This window comes from Bufo bufo, chromosome 6 (genome assembly GCF_905171765.1).
Source record: "Bufo bufo chromosome 6, aBufBuf1.1, whole genome shotgun sequence".
Lineage (NCBI taxonomy): Eukaryota > Metazoa > Chordata > Amphibia > Anura > Bufonidae > Bufo > Bufo bufo.
The window spans coordinates 269,869,226-269,889,814 of NC_053394.1; the positions used below are offsets into that span (position 1 = coordinate 269,869,226).

Here is a 20,589-nt window from a genome sequence, read left to right on the forward strand (position 1 = left end):
TACAAGTAGAACCCCCAAATTCAGAGGTGTATTGGCGAGATACATTAAAGGGGTACAGCAGTTTGTTTAAAATGATGATCTATAATCAGCATCTGATCGGCGGGGCTCCGACACCGGGGACCCCCGTCAATCAGCTGTTTGAGAAGGCAGCGGCGCGGCCTTCTCAATGTTTACCGCAGGCCCAGTGACGTCACGACTAGTATCAACTGGCCTGGGCGGGGCTAAGCTCTATTCAAGTAAACTGAGCTTAGCCGCGCCCAGGCCAGTTGATACAAGTCATGACGTCACTGGGCCTGCGGTAAACAGCGAGAAGGCCGTAGCGCTCCTGGAGCGCCGCTGCCTTCTCAAACAGCTGATCGGCGGGGTCCCGGGTGTCGGACCCCCACCGACCAGATGCTGATGATCTATCCAGAGGATAGATAATCAGTTTAAACAAACTGCAGAACCTCTTTAATTTAAAAAAAATTATGGATTGTCCACTATTTGGATTGTGTTATGCTAACTGGGTAAGGACAGGAGGCATTTTTTTGCAGCAGAAAAAGTATACCGGAGAAGCACAGAATGCAATGTTTATTAGCACCTAATGGTCATTTCAGTCCTGAACATCAACTAAATGGTGATCATGTTTGGCCAACATATTTTAATACCTCTGTATCAACAAAAAAAAATTAAAAAAAAAAATCTACCATTGTTGTGGACACTTTGGTGTTAAGTTTCGAAGTGGTTTAAGGTAATGCCAAACAGGTCATGAAAAAGAACTCCTATACAGACCGATATTAGACACTGTCAAAACGCACCTCTCCTCACACATCAGTTTCACCCTGAAATGCACCTTATGACCCTATGAGAAATATACTCTTCCCTTACTGAGGTAAACTTCAAGCTTGGGTTCAAAACTCATTTGATCTATGACATGTTATGCCAGAAACTATATAATCCAGAAGTACGATACATGAATTTGGGGGCACAACTGTGTTAGACAAGTCACTGTGGCAATCTGAAATTACTTGCAATGCCGAGAAAGCAAAGGCGTTCAACCCCTTCTCATCCAGCAGACGCCTCGATTGACAAAACAAGATATTAAGTAGAAATCACATTTGGGGGTAAATTCAACCCTAGCGATTCGTATAAGAGCAACGTCAAGCTCAACCAAACCAATAATTGACACAGATGGACAATATACAGAATTCTGCACTTCCATAACAGGCAGCAAGCACACATTGTATTTAATAGTGGGCCTAATGTAAGACTTTAGAAGGCAGAGATGTTTAGCGGCCCTACAAAAAGAAAGCCCAGGTCCAACATCATGGACAGGACATGATGGTTCCTTGCTCACCAGGAGACTCTTTATTGGTGAGATGACTGTATAGCGATTTAAGCCAAAACATTACAAATAAACTTATCCACTATGGTCTGGGCGCCTTTCCAAACCATGGGGCACATCTTAAGTGGAAACTGACCAAAAAAAAAAAAAAGTGGGTTGTATAAAAAAAAAGTTAACTTATGCCACCCATAGTTCACATGTATTTGCAAAGCTACAGTACAAGTTTGCAAACAGTTTTTATTCCCACTTGCCAACTTCAAGCCATTCAAATCAGAGTCACAAGTCCCTTCACCACCTCCACACTTTATTGTAGCTGGGGTGGGATTATTCTTGGGGGGGGGGGAGAGAAAAAAAAAAGTAAAAAAAAAACAAAAAACAAAAAAAAAACAGGGAACCTAGTTGCGTTGACCTTTGGCACCTGGAAGGACTGTTTACTAAACGCATAAGAGCGCCTTTGCCCGTTTTTCATTAAGTGATCCTATTGGCCATGTCAGGTACACGCAAATTTCGAGTGCTTGCCAAGCATCCAGAAGGTTAGATGTCCATTTCAAACTGAGCATCATCACCTAAAGACAACAGAAAAAGAATCAAGATGTAATCAAACAACATATACAGTTAGATATTCTAAGAAAATGTCCACATGCAAAATGCTGTCAAAAGTTTTACAAGAATGTGAATCTGACCATTATGTATATACTTAAAGGGTTTGTCCGCTTTTTTCTATTGATGACCTATCCTCAGGAGCAGGTAAACAAAGGAGAGAAGGCGCGCTACTGTCTCTTCAAACAGCTGATCGGCGGGGGTGCTGGGTGTCGGCCCCCCCTGATAATTGTATAGTAAGGACCAGCACTCGCTCTAATAGTAATTTCAAGAAGATTTAATGGTCACATACAGGTGATATCACCTGTATGTGACCATTAAATCTTCTTGAAATTACAATTAGAGCGAGTGCTGGTCCTTACTATACAATTATCTGTGGATCTTCTCCGGGACACGCGCATCGCTGAGAGCAGAAGTGCCGCTTGTATCTTCTTTTGGCCCCCCCTGATATGATATTGATGACCTACCCAGAGTCAAAAGAAAAAAGCAGACAAGCCCCATAACAAAATTAAAACTTCCTAACTTTGAAGTTTGGTCAGTGATTTCCATCAGCAAGTGTGAGCCAAAACCAGGTGCACGTCAAACACAGAGGTGGAAATCTTACCATGAGGCCTAATGCACACGACCGTTGTTTTATTCCATGTCCGTTGTGGCGTTTTTTTCTGCGGACCCATTGATTTTCAATGGGTCAATTGAAAACTCGGCTAATGCATAGTTTGCCATCCGCGTCCGTGGTTCCAGTACGTCAAAAAAATATAACCTGTCCTATTATTTTCGCGGAAAACGGTTTGCAGACCCATTCAAGTCAATGGGACCGCTAAAAAACGCGGAGGCATACAAGATTGTCATCCGCGCGTCCGTTTTTCTCCTATCATTTGCATGGCAAACCTGTCTTAGACTTTTTTTTTACTTTCCTTTATGTCTGGTGATCCTCCAAAAATAAAGTAAGACACACGGAAACAAAAACGGAAACGGATCACGGAACGGAACCCCATTTTGCAGAACGGAAAACAACGGTCGGGTGCATGAGGCCTTATACACAAAAAAAAAAGTTGCCACCTGGATTTAACTAAGCAAATAGGTATGAGCCTCCTATTGGATAATTACTGCATGGGCGATTATCTTTCAGGTGGCAATAAGTTATTTAACCCCAACTGGTGCAATGAGTTAAACAACCATGTCGAAACACACATCTCGTGGTCATGGAAAAGATGTTAAGCTACTTTCACACTAGCGTTCGGGGCTCCGCTTGTGAGCTCCGTTTGAAGGGGCTCACAAGCGGCCCCGAACACATCCGTACTGCCCTAATGCATTCTGAGCGGATCCGCATCCACTCAGAATGCATCAGTCTGGCAGCGTTCAGCCTCCGCTCAGCAAGCGGACACCTGAACGCTGCTTGCAGCGTTCGGGTGTCCGCCTGGCCGTGCGGAGGCAAACGGATCCGTCCAGACTTACAATGTAAGTCAATGGGGACGGATTCGTTTGAAGATGACACAATATGGCTCAATCTTCAAACGGATCCGTCCCCCATTGACTTTCAATGTAAAGTCTGGACGGATCAGTCTGAACTACTTTGACACTTAGAATTTTTTCTAAGCTATAATGCAGACTGATCCGTTCTGAACGGATCCAAACGTCTGCATTATAGGAGCGGATCCGTCTGTGCATACAGCAGACGGATCCGCTCTGAACGCTAGTGTGAAAGTAGCCTTAGTCTGTTTGAGAAGGATCAAATCATTGGCATGCATCAAGCAGAGAAAACATCTAAGGAGATTGCAGAAACTACTAAAATTGGGTTAAGAACTGTCCAACGCATTATTAAAAACTGGAAGGATAGTGGGGACCCATCATATTAGAAGAAGAAATGCCTAGTGCCTCCTGTACAAGCCTGTGGGGGCAGTGCTATGATCTGGGGTTGCTGCAGTTGGTCAGGTCTAGGTTCAGCAACAGTATGTGCTTCCAGAATGAGGTCAGCTGACTACCTGAACATACTGAATGACCAGGTTATTCCAACAATGGATTTTTTCTTCCCTGATGGCACGGGCATATTCCAAGATGACAATGCCAGGCTTAAATCGGGCTCAAATTGTGAAAGAGTGGTTCAGGGAGCACGAGACATCATTTTCACACATGGGTTGGCCACCACAGAGTCCAGACCTTAACCCCATTGAGAATCTTTGGGATGTGCTGGAGAAGGCTTTGCGCAGCAGTCAGACTCTACCATCATCAATGCAAGATCTTGGTGAAAAATTAATGCAACACTGGATGGAAATAAATCTTGTGACATTGCAGAAGCTTATCGAAACAATTTCACAACGAATGTGTGCCGTAATCAAAGCTAAAGGCTTTTTTGGTGGCGACTTTTTTTTTTTTGGATAGGCAGTGCATGTTATACCATGTTCCTCGTTTTGGCCAACAATCATTGATGCAAAACACTGACCAAACACTAACTGTATGAATAAGGATTAAGGCTTTTTTACTTCTTTGTAGCTTTTTCTCATCGTTCTGTACTAGACCAATTATGGCTGGACTGGCTGATGGTGTAAAATGCGAGGGCCTCCCAACTGTCCCTAATGTTGTGGGTAAAGACGACTGACAGCGGTGCAGGTTTGTAGTGGAGTCAAGAGAAATAGATGTAGAACAGATATTTTGAGTGTGGCTGGCTTAAAGGGCGGAGAGGATTTTCCCATTATTATTTATTATGACTTGTGACCCCTTAAGGATCTGTATAAATAGCATGTGCAAGCTTTGGTGGAGAATACTGGTGACCGAGCAGCCAGAAGAAATTCTAATGAAGTCAGAATGAGCAGGGTTGGCACCAGGAAGACGTGAATCTTCCTGATCTGGACACCGCCAAGATGACTTCAACAGTTATTAACCATATTTTTTGCACTACAAGATGTACTTTTTAGCAACAGAAAAAAAAAAAATCTTGATAAAAAAAAGTGCCTTCATCTTGTAGTCCACAGTCAAAGTGGTCCAGCAGTACCAGACCTCCGTGGCTGCTTCATTAATGATCTGGCAGAGTGTTCATACAGCACTTTGCTGCATCAATGAGGGAGGCATGCGACTGCCCTACTCTTTCTCTCCTGTCCGACCCCGATCTGTGATCAGTGCTGGCAGAAGAGCATCCACCTTGAAGGGCTCTACACTGCAGTAAAGCGGTGCGGACCATATCTTGCAGAAAGCTAAATGGTGAAGTGAACCCGACCTTAGCACACAGGAGCATGTTCAGACACATTATCACTGACCCGGACACAGGCCTCTCACCCAGTTAAGCCAGTACTCTCTACTCTGCACTGATAAGGGGCAAGCACCCCGAAACAGCTGTCTGCAGATGAGGTGCTGGCTTATTTAATATCCAAGTCATGTCTCAAGGCTTATTTTAAGAGCTGAACACTGACTTATAGGATAGCTGCCTTACATCTGGTGGCATTAGAGGCAGAGCTTGTTAAGAGCTCATTTGCATCCCTTCCCTCCCAGAATTCCAGAGGAGCATGTATGGCCTATAATGCCTAGTTTCCACTGAGAGGATCGGTTCGGTTCGGCACAGTTTGGAAGATTTTTAATGGTCCAGTCTATTTAGGTGAGCGTTTCCACTGCAACTCGGGCCACCGGGTCCATACGTGGTTTATAAAAAAATGCGGAGCGTGACGTCACACTAGTGTGACAACAAACGCGACGCTACAAACAAAGATGGAGGTCATCCAGCAGCTCGTGTTTTATGTTGCGCTTACGTTTGACGTTATTCAGGCCGCCAATCAGGAGAATGTATTGTGTGACGCAAGTAGCTCCGCCCTAACCGAACCGTTCCATTTTTCTATGGCCCTACATCTGAAGCAGGACCCTGAATGGTGCGGTATGGTTCGCTTGTATGGATAGCTTTCATAGTGGAAACACCCAAAATAGCGAACCGTACCGTACCGACATGAACCGATCCGCTCAGTGGAAACGAGGCATAAGTCGCCTCACACTGATTAAAGGCGCTCTCTCCCTAAAGAGAGTTAGTTCCCCCTGTTCATGGCGGCGGCATAGAGGCAAAAGAGCCGTTAGACATGCAAAAAAAGTACGCCTTACCAATAGTAGTCTTTCTGTCGTGATTGTTCAAGTTGTTCGTTTCTACTTTGGGCACTTCTACAACAATACTGGGGCTGGTCACTCCAGGGATATCTGGCAAGCGGCGGGGTGGGGTCTGAGCCAGGGGGGAATTGCGACGGTCCAAGAGAAACTTACGATCATAGATGATCCTTGTACCTAGAGAGGAAATACCAGGAGAGGTAAGGTACAAATAAAACACCATGGCACGAAAAAAAAAAAAAAAAAAGTTTAAATGCCGTCATGTTGCTCAGGATGAAGACAGAGCCTAAAAAACAGTGAATTTTTTGCTTCTACAATCTGATAAGTATTCTAGGCCCTGCAAATGGTCATTCTCTCTCAGTTCTGTCAGCCCAGCACCTTAGATGGTGGGTCACAATTAGAAGTATTTATCTGCTTGCAACACCCAGAGGGAAGCTCTAATAACATGAACGGATCAGGACATAACATGCATACCTGGAATTATTCAGAAATTCAACAATGGTCTGAGCTCGGAGTCACTGTACAACCTACATAGTACATCAGCACCACCCGAGCACATTGTATTGCACAGCGCACCATACTCCGAGGGCTTTGGAAATGCAAAGCTCTTATCTGGAGCAGGTCCAGCCGCGCTCTGCAGCAAGTGGAACAAAACTAATTCTGATCAGCAACTCTGCATGTCCTGATGTTACATCCAAAACCCTCTGTGCGCTGGACTGAACAGGGTAAAGATACCTTCATTGCCACCGGAAAAGGAGCTGGAACATTTCAGGGGGAGGTTTGGCAGACATTATAATGCTGGCCATACACTTCACATCAAACTTGGTACACGTTTTCCTACAATGGGAGTCAGTGTCGGAGACATATGGGGGCATGCTCCCTACGCATGCATCCAATGGAAGCATATAATCAAGAAAGCTAAATACACTGGGGGTCATTTACCAAGGCTTTTCACGGTTAAAATAAAAATTCTTAATTAGCAGGAGAATGGGCAGCAGAAGATGCGACAATTTATTTATTTAGAGGCTGTATATTTTTCTAGTGAAACACCAGTGTTTAGTAAATGACCCCAAAGGACTCTGTCCGTATGTAAAGCCAAGACAATAGCTACAACACCTGTAGTCAAACAACATTTCTGCCAGATAACTGGATGCATTACTTGGCTAAAACCACAAAAGGAAAAAAATAAAATATGTTATGCATAGAGGAAGTTTAAAGGGGTTGGCCCATGTCACATGTTGGTGGCATATTGCTAAAATAAGCCACCTCTGGGACCCGTACCCAACTCTAGAACAGGGCCCTCCATAGCGAAGGAGAGTGCACCACACAAGTATGGCATGGTCTCTAATTACTTCTATGGCACTTATAAAAAAATAAAAAAAAAAACAACAAACACATTTGACTAGTTCTGCAACTCCCATAGAAGTGGATGGAGCACGCACTACGCAAGCACAGCCGCCTCTCCGTTCACCTCTATAGGAGTTCTGGAAATTGCTGGCCATTTGTGACATGGCCATAGATGTGAAGGGAAGGTGGCCAGGCTTGCACTATGCATCCTCATTTGCTTTAGCGGCCCCATTCTAGAGACAGGTGCGACCCAGCCCTGACATTGGTGGCATATCTTAGTAATATGCCACTGTTGCGTGACATGCCCCAACCCTTTTAAAGAGGACCTTTCATGGGTCCACACTTTATGCCCTACTATAACGTGCTACTTATCTTATAAATGTGCTTACTATTATTCCTGGGCGCTGCTCCGTTCGCCCGCTGTGCCCTGCGGTATTTTCCCTGCTCAGTATGCTACTTACTAGCATTGGAACAGGGAGCAGGAGACACCGGGGTTTCTCAATGCGTCTCCTCCCTGGCTGTAGTGCTGTCCAATCGCAGCGCAGAGCGTCACAGGCAGGGAGAAAAAAAGCTCACTGGCTGTGACGCTCTGCGACTGGACAGCGCTACAGGCAGGGGAGAAGGAGACGCCCACAGAGAAAGACTCCATCTCCTCCCCATTGTTCCGATACCCCTCATAATACAAAAATCAATGGGATATAAAATAAAATAAGCCACGGCATCAGTGGGGGCCGCCCTATAAAGGCAACACCCTAATTAGATTTTTGCTAAACTGATGAAAGGTCCTCTTTAAGAAGCATGTGCCTCATACACACGACCTTATGTTCAGTCTGCATGCGATTTTTTTTTATTCTGTGGGCGCGCAAAAAAATATAGGGGAGGGGGGGTTAAAGGGAATGCTCACAGCCTGGATCAAAATGCATATGCGGATACATAAACATATTTCTATCTTCGCTGGACTCAACAGGATAGAAAAGCCTTGTGTACTACACTTTTACATCCTTTTCCCCCTAACATTTGTGTTAAACATGAGCAAAAAAGGTGCTGAGAATCGCCTCTTAATGACCAAAGTTCTTCTGTGCCTTTTGGCTAGTGAATATCCCCTCAGTCAATCAGACCTTGACTCTTCATGGCTCCAGACCAAATGAGTGCACCTACATGGCCATAAGCAGCCAAAATATATTTGTCTTATAACTCTGTATTTATGCCTTGCCGTCGATATCCTGACAAAAGGGTGTAGCTGGTGACACGTCCACTTGACAGGATGATATCCTAGAAGTACACCGTGTGCTAACCAAATAACAGGGCATCACATGAGCAGGAGTCCCAACAATACCTTGGCATTATGTAAAAGTTTTGTACCAAACCTTGTGACACTGAGAACATTGCTTGGAGAGCACCCAATGAAGTAGAAACCAGCAACACGGAGGGTAAACATTAGGAGAATACACAGCCAACCCAAAGCTGACTTCATCTCATATTAGGACATTCTGCAGTACTAAGAGGCTGGAAACCCCCGAGCTTCCTATATACACTGCCGAAACCAAAATTCTGAGTCACTACTTGCCTGGTGGTTAGTGTTGATCACGAATCGCGATTTTTTTTGTTGCAAATATCAGCACTTCGAGAATTCGCGAATATTTAGAATATAGTGATCTATATTCATAATTTCGAATATTTTAGATTTTTTTTAAATTAGTACACGATCCCTCCCTGCTTCTAGCTTGTGGGCCAATGAGAAGGCTGCAATATCTTTGACTTTAGGAGTAAGGTTGCGAATTTTCGTAATGCAAATATTTATTGCAGATTTTTCAATTGCCGATTTCTGCAAGCAAGAAAATAATGCCTGGAGATTACGAATTCTCGAATATTCGCGAAATATCACAAATTCAAATATTGCCCCCGCCGCTCATCACTACTGGTGGTTAGAGACCATCCAAGACTGCAGAGCCAAAGCTCAGAGAACTCAGGCCGGCCCCAATACAGAAGCCTTGAAAATAGAGGCAATTCCTGCTACATTGATAGAACTATGGCTATAAGAAGTACCGGCAACTGGCAATAGGCACCGTCTGAGAAACACAAACTGCACATAAGAACAAGTCAATGCTGGGTTTCTACATTCAGGTTTTTTTATGCAATTGTTGAAGCCTAAACCAGCTGTGGATCATGAAGAGTGTAAGAGTGTGTTAAAAGGTAAAAAAGGACCGGCACTAGCTATTAGTATATAATCTTGTGATTTATTGTCACATGCCAGTGACGCGTTTGGGCATACTCTCTGCCTTACAGTTTGATAAAGGCAGAGAGTATGCCGAAACAAGTCACTGGCATGTGACAATAAATCACAAGATTATATACTAATAGCGAGTGCCGGTCCTTTTTTCCTTTTATCTACATGGGACGCCTGCCCTGGGACACGCACCACCACTCTATTTCCCGCAGTGACAATCTATATATTGTATGTACAGAGTGTGCTGTCCGCATCCATAAGTCCACTCCGTGGCTCTGCAAAAAAAAAGGGAGCATGTCCAATTCTTGTCCATATTGTGGACAAGTACAGGACATTTCTACAATAGTGCAGAAAACGGGGTGGTGCACACGGCTGGGATCAGTGTTTTGCTGATACGCAATTTGCAGGACCTAAAATTGGAATACCATACTAATTTTGTAAAAGTTTTAATGATGCTACATGTGCACGCATAACAGAACCGCTCTGGAAATTTTCCATAGCAATTGTGCAAAAATTGTGCACATTTTGGTGTAAATTTCCCTTAGAAAAGCGGCTGAACTGAGAAAAACAAATAATCCAGAATACTATACAACCTGCCCTCCTGTGTGACCACTGCGGCCTGTGCAGTCTGCAACGGATTCGGGGCAAGGTCCCATGCTGCGGATTTTAAGATCGGCACCCCGGGCCAATGTAGGAGAAGAAAGATTCTGCAACGTGTACGTGAAATTTTGAAAATGTGATTTTTAATGCTACTGTACTAGCTGCACAACGTGTGCATTAGGGCTGCACGATATGGGAATTTTGTTCGATTGCGATTAGGGCCCTAAAAATTGCGATAACGATATGCGATGCGATATTTTAAGGGAATTGTGCTAGAGGTCTATTTGCTTGGATTTTCCCATATGAGCCGCTGACGTGGCTGGGTGTGACATAGTTGTGGGGGGTCTGTGGAGGACGCTGTGTTGTGGGGGGGGTCTGTGGAGGACGCTGTGTTGTGGGGGGGGGGGGGTCTGTGGAGGACGCTGTGTTGTGGGGGGGGTCTGTGGAGGACGCTGTGTTGTGGGGGGGGTCTGTGGAGGACGCTGTGTTGTGGGGGGGGGGGGGGGGTCTGTGGAGGACGCTGTGTTGTGGGGGGGGGGGGTCTGTGGAGGACGCTGTGTTGTGGGGGGGGGGTCTGTGGAGGACGCTGTGTTGTGGGGGGGGTCTGTGGAGGACGCTGTGTTGTGGGGGGGGGTCTGTGGAGGACGCTGTGTTGTGGGGGGGGAGGGGTCTGTGGAGGACGCTGTGTTGTGGGGGGGGGGGACTGTGGAGGACGCTGTGTTGTGGGGGGGGGGTCTGTGGAGGACGCTGTGTTGTGGGGGGGGGTCTGTGGAGGACGCTGTGTTGTGGGGGGGGGGGTCTGTGGAGGACACTGTGTTGTGGGGGGGGGTCTGTAGAGGACGCTGTGTTGTGGGGGGGGGGGTCTGTAGAGGACGCTGTGTTGTGGGGGGGGGGGGGTCTGTGGAGGACGCTGTGTTGTGGGGGGGGTCTGTGGAGGACGCTGTGTTTTGGGGGACCTGTGGATGGCACTGTTATGGGGTGGATTTGTGGAGGACGCTGTTATAGGGGATGTGTGCTATGACACATAGGGCCATGAGGGGGGCCAGCATAAGACATATAGCATCTTATGCTGGTCCCCCTCATGGCCCTATGTGTCCCCTCATGTGTCCTAAACTGTGCACATAACTGGCTTTGTGTGTAAAGTATTTTACTAGTGTGTAAAACAATCCCTCTCCTATTGATAACAGGTCCAGCCTCTGTACTCACTGTCACTATGAATGCACTGCAGCGAGCGGGCGGGCGGGCCGGCCGGCGCGTGACAGACGTCACTTAGTAACGCTCCTCCCACTTCAGGAAGCAGGAGCGTTACTAAGTGACATCAGTCACGCGCCGGCCGGCTCGCTGCAGTGCATTCATCGTGACAGTGAGTACAGAGGCTGGACCTGTTATCAATAGGAGAGAGATTGTTTCACACACTAGTAAAATACTTTACACGCAAAGCCAGTTATGTGCGCGGGGCCCCTTCATATATAATCGCTGCATTTTCGGGTCGGCCAAATCGCCATATCGCATTTGCCGATTATCGCGATTCGATTATTTTTTCGATTTATCGTGCAGCCCTAGTGTGCATGTAATCAAAGTTATTAACTTACAGGATTCAGACTGTACAGTGATTAAATGCAACAAGCATTTACCCCGTGAAGCACCAGATGGCCAGAATTACATTAGCCACTGATGTAACACTGCTGGTTCATTCTTCTCAGATTACAGGTGCTCCAAAATTCTCACAGAACAAGTGTCTGCCTCAGGAACATTGCATCAGGGTGTAGTCCAGGGATGCCCAACCTGCAGCCCTCCAGCTGTTGTAAAACTACAACTCCCAGCATGCCCGGACAGCCTACAGCTATCAGCCTACAGGAGGGCATGCAGTTGTAGTTTTACAACAGCTGGAGGGCCGCAGGTTAAGCATCCCTGGTGTAGTCTGACGGTGCATGTGGTTTTCGACATCTTGAATAAGAGTAAAGGGAAAAGAATGGGGCAGGCTGAAATGTAACCTGCAGCCAGCTATAGCAAGACTAGGTTAGCTACTAGGTTAAAGTAGTTTCTAAAGGAATGCAAATTCTTCTATACGGCAACAGATTACTTCAACATGGATGCCTACGAGTCTGGTGTGTGTTCTGAGCACCCGTAACCTCTGGTTAGGACTCCCATGTGATCCGTTTCATGTTGTTAATTCCCCAGGGACTGATGGAATATATAGACCCAACACTTACCTATAACCAGCTGGCAAATGATGGGAATTTTGGAGATTTGTGCAACACATGGGAGGAACATATTCTGCTTGCTGATTTGAGGTATAGATGCCTACGAGTCTGGTGATGGACCATGTGATGAACGTAGTGACGTCATCAAAAGGTCCTATTCCTCACAGATGAAGACAGAAGAGATGCCGGCTGCGCGAACAAGTGGATTAAGGAGAGTTAAATTATTTATTTATTTATTTTTTAACCTCTCCAGCTCTATTTTACTTAGCATTCTGTATTCAGAATGCTATTATTTTCCCTTATAACCATGTTATAAGAGAAAATAATACAATCTACACAACCTTGAACCCAAACCTGAACTTCTGTGAAGAAGTTCAGGTCTGGGTACCACAGTCAGTTTTTTATCACGCACGTGCAAAACGCATTGCACCCGCGCGATAAAAACGGAACACAATCGCAGTCAAAACTGACTGCAAATGGGTACCTACTCGCGCGGGTTTGCCGCAACGCATCCAGACCTTATCCGGACACCCTCGTGTGAATGAGGCCTTAGTGTCTCAAGTAGGGATCGACCGATATTGATTTTTTTAGGGCCGATACCGATAATTTGTGAACTTTCAGGCAGATAGCCGATAATTTATACCGATATTCTGGGAATTTTCATTTTTGAAAAAAAAATCAAATCCTACACAAATCTGCTGAAAATTTATATGTTTATTGTGTATTTTTATTTTTTTTTGTAAATCTCTCTCATTTATACTTAATATTTTTGTGTTTTTTTTTTTTTACTAACTTTTAGCCCCCCTTAGGGACTAGAACCCTTTGTCCTATTCACCCTGATAGATCTCTATCAGGGTGAATAGGACCTCACACTGTCCCTGCTGCTCTGTGCACACAGCAGCATGGAGCTGAACATGGCAGCCAGGGCTTCAGTAGCGTCCTGGCTGCCATGGTAACCGATCGGAGCCCCAGGATTACACAGCTGGGGCTCCGATCGGAGGAGCAGGGAAGAGGGGATCCTGTGGCCACTGCCACCAATGATTAATACTAGGGGGGCGCACTGCGCCACCAACATTTTTAATACTGGGGTGGGGGGCGCACTGCGCCACCAATGATTAATACTGGGGGGCGCACTGCGCCACCAATGAAGAGAAATCTCTCATTAATTCATATACAGGAGGCGGGAGCTGGCTGCAGAATCATATAGCCGGCTCCCGACCTCTATGAGCGGTAGCTGCGATCCGCGGCACCTAAGGGGTTAACTACCGCAGATCGCAGCTACCTCTCATAGAGGTCGGGAGCCGGCTATGTGATTCTACAGCCAGCTCCCACCTCCTGTATATGAATTAATGAAAGACTTATCTTCATTGGTGGAGCGGTGGCCATAGCCCCTCCCCTTCTTTTGTCCTCTCTCCTCTAATTGGCGGCGGCAGCAGCAGCAACAGCACAGGGGGAGGGAGACACTGCTTCCTTCTCCCCTGTGCTGCTGAGGGAACACGGAGAGCGCTGACAGCAGCGCGATCTGTGTTCCCAATATGTTATCGGTATATCGGCAAAATAAATGCCAATAACTGTCAAAATCCTGAATATCGGCCGATTAATATCGGTAAAACCGATAATCGGTCGATCCCTAGTCTCAAGTCTGAGAACCAGTTTTTCTTATCCGATTGTCAGTGGCTAAATTGGGATATAAATTTAGTCTTCCATGGAAGTGTGGTACTCCCTGAAGCAACAGTCAATGCAAAGGCCCGGATGATCGGGGCACGTGTCACACTGAGTAGTGGTGTCCTTCCATATCCCCCTCCTGCAACACACTGCGCTTTTTTGGGGGTCCGTCCCTTCTTCCAGTATGGGGGAATCACACCTGGAAAGTGTTTGCCAGGGACGATCCAGGCGACTACAGCTCTTTCCCGGTCAGAAAAGATCAGGGCCTTGAGGACTGACTCATAGAACTGAAGGAATGTCCCTGTGTTGCCAGCGCTCCGGGACAGCACATAAGAGTTGTACAAGGCAACCTGTACAAAGTAGACCACAACTTTTTGTACCATGACCGGGTTTTGCGTATGGAGTTATATGGCTTGAGGACTTGATCAGAGAGATCAACTCCTCCCATATACCGATTGTAGTAGACGATACAATCGGGCTTGAGGACCGTTGCCGCGGTACCTCGCACAGGGACAGGGGTGATGCAGTTACCGTGAATTATGGACAGTACAAGGACATCCCTCTTGGCCTTATATCTGACCAGCAGAAACCAACAGGTTTCCAGTGGTAAGGGCATGGGTCTCACCCCTAGGGATAGGTACCTGGAGGGGGTGGGCAGGGAGGCCGCGTTTATTTTTCCACACGGTCCCACAAGCGGACGTAGGGACTGGAACAAGGGGATACTAGTATAAAAGTTATCCACGTACACGTGGTAACCCTTATCTAGCAGTGGGTGCATAAGGTCCCACACAAGATTCCCGCTAACACCCAGAGTGGGGGGAAATTCTGGGAGTTCAATACGGGAATCTCACCCCTCGTACACACGAAACTTGTAAGTGTACCCTGAGGTACTCTCACAAAGTTTGTACAGCTTCTCGCCATACCTCGCCCGCTTTGAGGAAACATACTGGCGGAAAAGGAGTCTCCCCTTGAACGCAATGAGAGACTCCTCAACCGCGACCTCTCTTGCAGGTACATAGGCCTGTACAAATTTGGCCCCAAAGTGATCGATGACCGGCCTAATTTTGTACAGGCGGTCATAGGCAGGATCACCTTGGGGGGGGGACATGCTGCATTATCTGAATAATGCAGGCATTTCCGGATGGCCTCAAACCGGGTACGTATCATGGCCGTAATGTAAAGTGGGGTCTGGTAGAGGACGTCCCCACTCCAGTACTGCCTGACACTGGGTTTCTTGACTAGGCCCATATGCAGCACGAGGCCCCAAAATATCCTCATCTCGGCTGCACTGACCGGAGTCCAGCCACCGGGTCTAGCCAAAAAGGAGTCCGGGTGTTGAGCAATGAACTGTTGGGCGAACAAGTTTGTTTGCTCCACCATTAGATTCACAAAGTGGTCACTGAAAAAAAAAAAAGACAAAAAGTCATTCAGTGAAGCCCACTGTGGAAATCTGGATTCCTGGTTGGCCTACAAAATCAGAAATCACGGGCTCATAATGCTCTGTGGTACACTAGACAAGCTCACCGGCCGGGGGCTCCGGTGGATTTAACTGGTGGGCCGGAAAACTAGTACGAGCCCCAGAGCTGCTCGTACTAGGGTGGGCCACAGGGTCCCTAGCATGGCGGTCCCCTTGCTTCGCCTGGCGGCATCTCCGCCGCCTTGGGGGCTCATTATCATCGCTAGATGAGGAGGACGCGGATGACAACAGCAAAGTGTGGTCATCCTCGTCCTCACTAGGACTCGGAGGCAAGCTGGGCGTATGCCTCCTCGGCCGAGAACATCCGGCGGGCCACAGGGGAGTGTGTGTATGCGTGTGTGTAAATCTTTATTTAGTGTGCGTGTGTGTGGGGGCACAGGTGGTGTTCGCAAACTCACGCTAAACCTAACAGACAAAAAAAAAAAAAAAAAGAAGACCACCTAAAAAAAAAGGGCAAAAAATTAGAAAAATAAATAATTCAAAACAGTGGCTGGACGCTAAGAGTGCCGGCCACAGTCAGGGTACGCACAAAAATAAAAACTGTCTGCGCCCCAAAAAAGTTGTGTGTGTGGGGGGGGGCAAGCTGCAGCACCCCTGCGGGGTCTAGGGTCACACAGTGCTGTGGACCCCAGACACCCGATTTAGGGCGATTATTATATATTTTTTTTTTTTTACTTCCACTAACTTTCCCTTTTATATCCCTGTCTAACCCAACCTTTCCCTAAGTACCTGATTGAACAGATGGGGGGTCGGGGTGCTGGGGCACAGATCGGGTGCTGGGATCCGATGACGCGCTCCTCTCTCCTCTGCTCCCCGGACACAAAAGGAGGAGGAGAAGAGGAGCGCTGCTATGATTTGAACCTCCCGCCGCCCGCCCACCCACCAACCAACCAGAGCCGATCCTGAGAGGTGATGTCACATCACCTATCAGGAGCGCAGGATGGTGATTGGTGGTGTAATATCACACCACCGATCACCATCCTGTTCCGGGTTATCGGGTCCTCAGAGACCCGGAAACGCAGCAAACCGCAGGTCTGAATTGACCTGCGGTTTGCTGCGATCACCTATACGGGGGGGCAGGCACCGGGTTCTGATCACCGCCCACCGATGATCGGAAATACACAGGGCGTACAGGTACGCACTGTGTCCTTAAGTACCAGTACAGGTAGGCCCTGTGTCCGGAAGAGGTTAAACTTATTAGGCCCGCACTGTTAGTCAGTCTGCACTGTTATCGCAGTGCAGCACTAGCAATACCGCATGGCCGTTAACAATACAGACCAACTAAACAGTGCGGCCTAAATCACAGTCTGCTCTGGATTAGGCCGAATGCACACGGCCGTGTTCCTGTACAGTAATACACTTGTATAGATCATACGAGTGTATTACTGTAGTGCGGCATGAAGCGCACGGAGTCATAGCAACCAATGACACCGTTCGCTCTGAACAGGAATCCAGCCCGGCATACCACGGACCGCTCTCAGCCGCGGAACACGGCAGTGTGCATTCGGCCTTTAGTCGCAACGGCGACAACTATGCAGTGTGGTCACACCCCATTTGTCCTTTTGCATGGACCAATAAATCAGGTCAATTATCAGAAATACGCGTTTGTAGAAACATTCGATTCAGAATTTCTAATCGCTAAAATATTCAATTTAAAGATAAGGGTCAAATTGGCTCCCTAGATACTAGATTTTATATTACTTCAAAATGCTTGTCTCCAGAAGACAACCCCTGTCCACATGGCCTGTTAAGGCGTATGAACAGCCGAGAGGAAGCCTTCACTCAGGACTCTCCCTCTACGACTGTACAAGTGCTTCCTGGAAAGGTTCATGCACTATTTTCATAAAAATAAAAAAAAGTTAAAGAAAATAAAAATGTAAATGTAGTTACTAGTTTTAGCAATAGTATAGCAGACTACATACACACATATCCCCCCCCCCCCCTTCATTTCTAATTTTAAAAAAAAATGCAATAGTATAGCAGATTTTGCATGTGTAAAATTCACAAATGTACTTTTTTTTCCTTTTTTATAAAGTTTAAAAATGTTGACATGAAATCTTGAATTGATTAAAAAAAAAAAAATTAAATAAGATATCCATCATACAAGAAAGGTCTAAGATGTCCCGTGAAAAATAATGTCAAATACATGTAGGCTGGCCCAGAAATTAAAAATAGTTATTTGCAGTTAGATAGGCCCATTAGTAAAACTGAAAAATTGGCCTGGTAAGGAAGGGGGTAAACACTCCGGTAATGGAGCAGTTCAATATACTTGGTTCTTTAACATTAGTGTAATGTCACGTCCATAAGGTGAAGACATTACTTACGCCCAATAACTTTACAAACCAGCTTCCATAAGGGACTGCAACAGGCAAAACGACTGTATCAAACATGCTACATGACAGCATTATACGCTGGAGGCAGTGCCGGCTGTCTGCCAAGTAACAAACACATTACCAAGTTTCCCTTTGTGAACCATCATAATATTTGCTTTGCTCTTAAATACACTTCAGCATAAAATCGGAGGGCTGCAGAAAACAATTCTGACATTGGAGAGTGCTAACTGGAATCACCTTGTAAATGGCTCCAGATACAGCTATACACTCCACACACATATTCCGCTATATGATGTGCGCACACGGTAGAATAGCTGCAGAATCCTCAATGGAATCCACTATGAAAATCTGCAGGTACAATCTATGAGAATAGAGTCTTACAAAACGAACAAAGGTAAAACACGAGGACTGCGCGCGCATGCTGTGTCTTGCAGGTTTAAAGGGGTTGTCTCACTTCAGCAAAATGCCATTTATAATGTAGAGAAAGTAAATACAAGGCACTTACTAATGTATTGTGATTCTCCATATTGCTGCCTGGATTCATTTTTCCAGCACGCTTTACACTGCTTGTTTGCATTGTTACGACTAGAGAGGAGCGAATTTCAGATTTTGAAATTCGTTCACGCTTCGTTTGGTAGTAAAAGCAGAATTGCGATATGGATTCCGTTACCACGGACCATAACGCAATTTTATGACTGAATGCATATAGAGGCATTCAGTCATAATAGAAGTCTATGGGCCGCATAACAGATCCGTTCCCCTCCGTTATGCAGGAGAGAACTCCCCTGCATAACGGAAACGGGACGGATCCATTTTGCAGCCCATAGACTTCTATAATGACGGAATGCCTCTATAATGCATTCAGTCATAAAATTGCGCTATGGTCCGTGGTAACGGAATCCATATCGCAATTCTGCTTTTACTACCAAACGAAGCGTGAACGAATTTCAAAATATGAAATTCGCTCATCTCTAGTTACGACCACCCTGCAATCCAGAAATGGTGGTCGTGTTTGCACACTATAGGAAAAAGCATTGGCCGGGACCATGGGAGTACACACAGGCGGTTTCCTTATAGTGTACAAGCATGGCCACCACTGGATTGCAGGGTGGTCGTAACCATGGAAACGACCAGTATAATGTGCTGGCACCGCACAGATGTCCGTATGCTTGACATGAAAAATATCCAAAGGAAAAAGGAAATATCCGGCTTGCAAAACATCTACCTTTATTAAGTTATGGTTAAAACATTTTCCTGAGATGAACGCAGCATCAAGCCAACATGTTCCCACCAAACATAGTATTACTCAGCCATGACTAAGATCATGTTTGGTGGGAACATGTTGGCTTCATGCTGCGTTCATCTCAGGAAAATGTTTTAACCATGACTTAATAAAGTTAGAGTTTGTGCACACAGGATACTTCCATTTTCATCAAAACTCTCTGGATCAGTACGACTACAGCGATAACACATTTGTGCAGTTTCTCATGTTTTAATATAAAAACTGGAAAAAATAATAATTCTCTTTTTATTGGCATATTCCGATACCCATAAAACTTTCATAGCTCTACAGAGCTGTGTGAGGACTAATTCCTTGCAGGGTGACTTTTTATTGATACCATTTTGGGCTGTCCATGACTTTTTGATCACTTTTTATTCTTTTTTTTTTTTTTTGGGGGGGGGGGGGGGGGGGTTTTGCGGATCAATTTTTATTCTCCCCCCCCCCATTACGGCCTTCACCGTACAGGATAAATAAGTCTATATTTTAACAGTACAGACTGTCTTAGACATGGCAATGCCTAGGATCTCTATTTTTATTTATTTTTTATAGGGAATGGAGGAGGATTATTTTAATTTTTAACTTTTTTATATATTTAAAAATAAATTAGTTGTTTTTAACTTTCCCTTAGGGAACTTGAATATGTGATTTTCAGATCTCTTCTATACTGCAGTGGAAGATGCGCTATGTTCTTACAGAGCCCTGCCGCCTGAAGGCCTCCATAAGAACTAGACCTGTAATTGCCTGGGATCCTACCTAAGGTTCCAGGCTATTCCAGAAAATTAATGGCTTCCCCGATCTAGAGGCAGGAAAGCCGTTTGGCGCCCTGAGAGGGCAGCACTCCCGCAGAAAGCTGCCTCAGATGCCCTGGTCACAATTGACCATGGCATCTGAGGGGTCAGATGCCTGTGATTGGCATTATCACAAATATTACATACAGCGCTGGTTGTGAAAGGTTTAAAATCTAAATGTATTTATCCTATATGGTTAATGCCGTAGCATGAAAATAAAAAAGGCTATTTTTCATCACTTCACCTCCCCAAAAATTTAAATAAAGAGAACTAATAAGTGATCAAAAAAGTAACACATCCCAAAATGGTATCAATTAAAAACTTGGATATAAAAATAGTTATGAGGGTCAGAATGACAATGCACGGAAAAAGTTATTTACTGCAAAGTTTATAAAAGTACAAGAAACTGACTAAGCGTGGTATTGCTGTAATTGTGATGACGCTGAGAACAAAGGTAACTGGTCAGTTTTAATGTATAGGGAACACTGTAAAAACAAAACCTCCCTGGCTGTGACGCTCTCTGCTGTGAATGGATTGCAGCACAGCCAGGGAGAAGAAGCCCATCGAGAAATCCTGGCGTCCCCACCTCCCTGTACCTATGCTCAGTATTAACATACTGGGCAGGAAAACAGCAGTGGGGCACAAGCTATATTTGAAAAAATATA

General features: G+C 45.7%; 1 protein-coding gene across 1 annotated transcript in view; it reads right to left on the reverse strand.

The window, feature by feature from the left end:
- Positions 1–360: 360 nt before the first annotated feature.
- EIF4EBP2 (eukaryotic translation initiation factor 4E binding protein 2) overlaps positions 361–20,589 on the reverse strand; it is a 33,473-nt gene continuing 13,244 nt past the window's right edge. Inside the window, exons 2-3 of the mRNA XM_040435481.1 lie at positions 6,002–6,178; positions 361–1,890 (exon numbers count right to left, since the gene is read on the reverse strand). Of these exons, the coding sequence (XP_040291415.1) occupies positions 1,859–1,890; positions 6,002–6,178 (209 nt within the window). The 3' untranslated portion in view covers positions 361–1,858. The remainder of the gene's footprint in view (positions 1,891–6,001; positions 6,179–20,589) is intronic.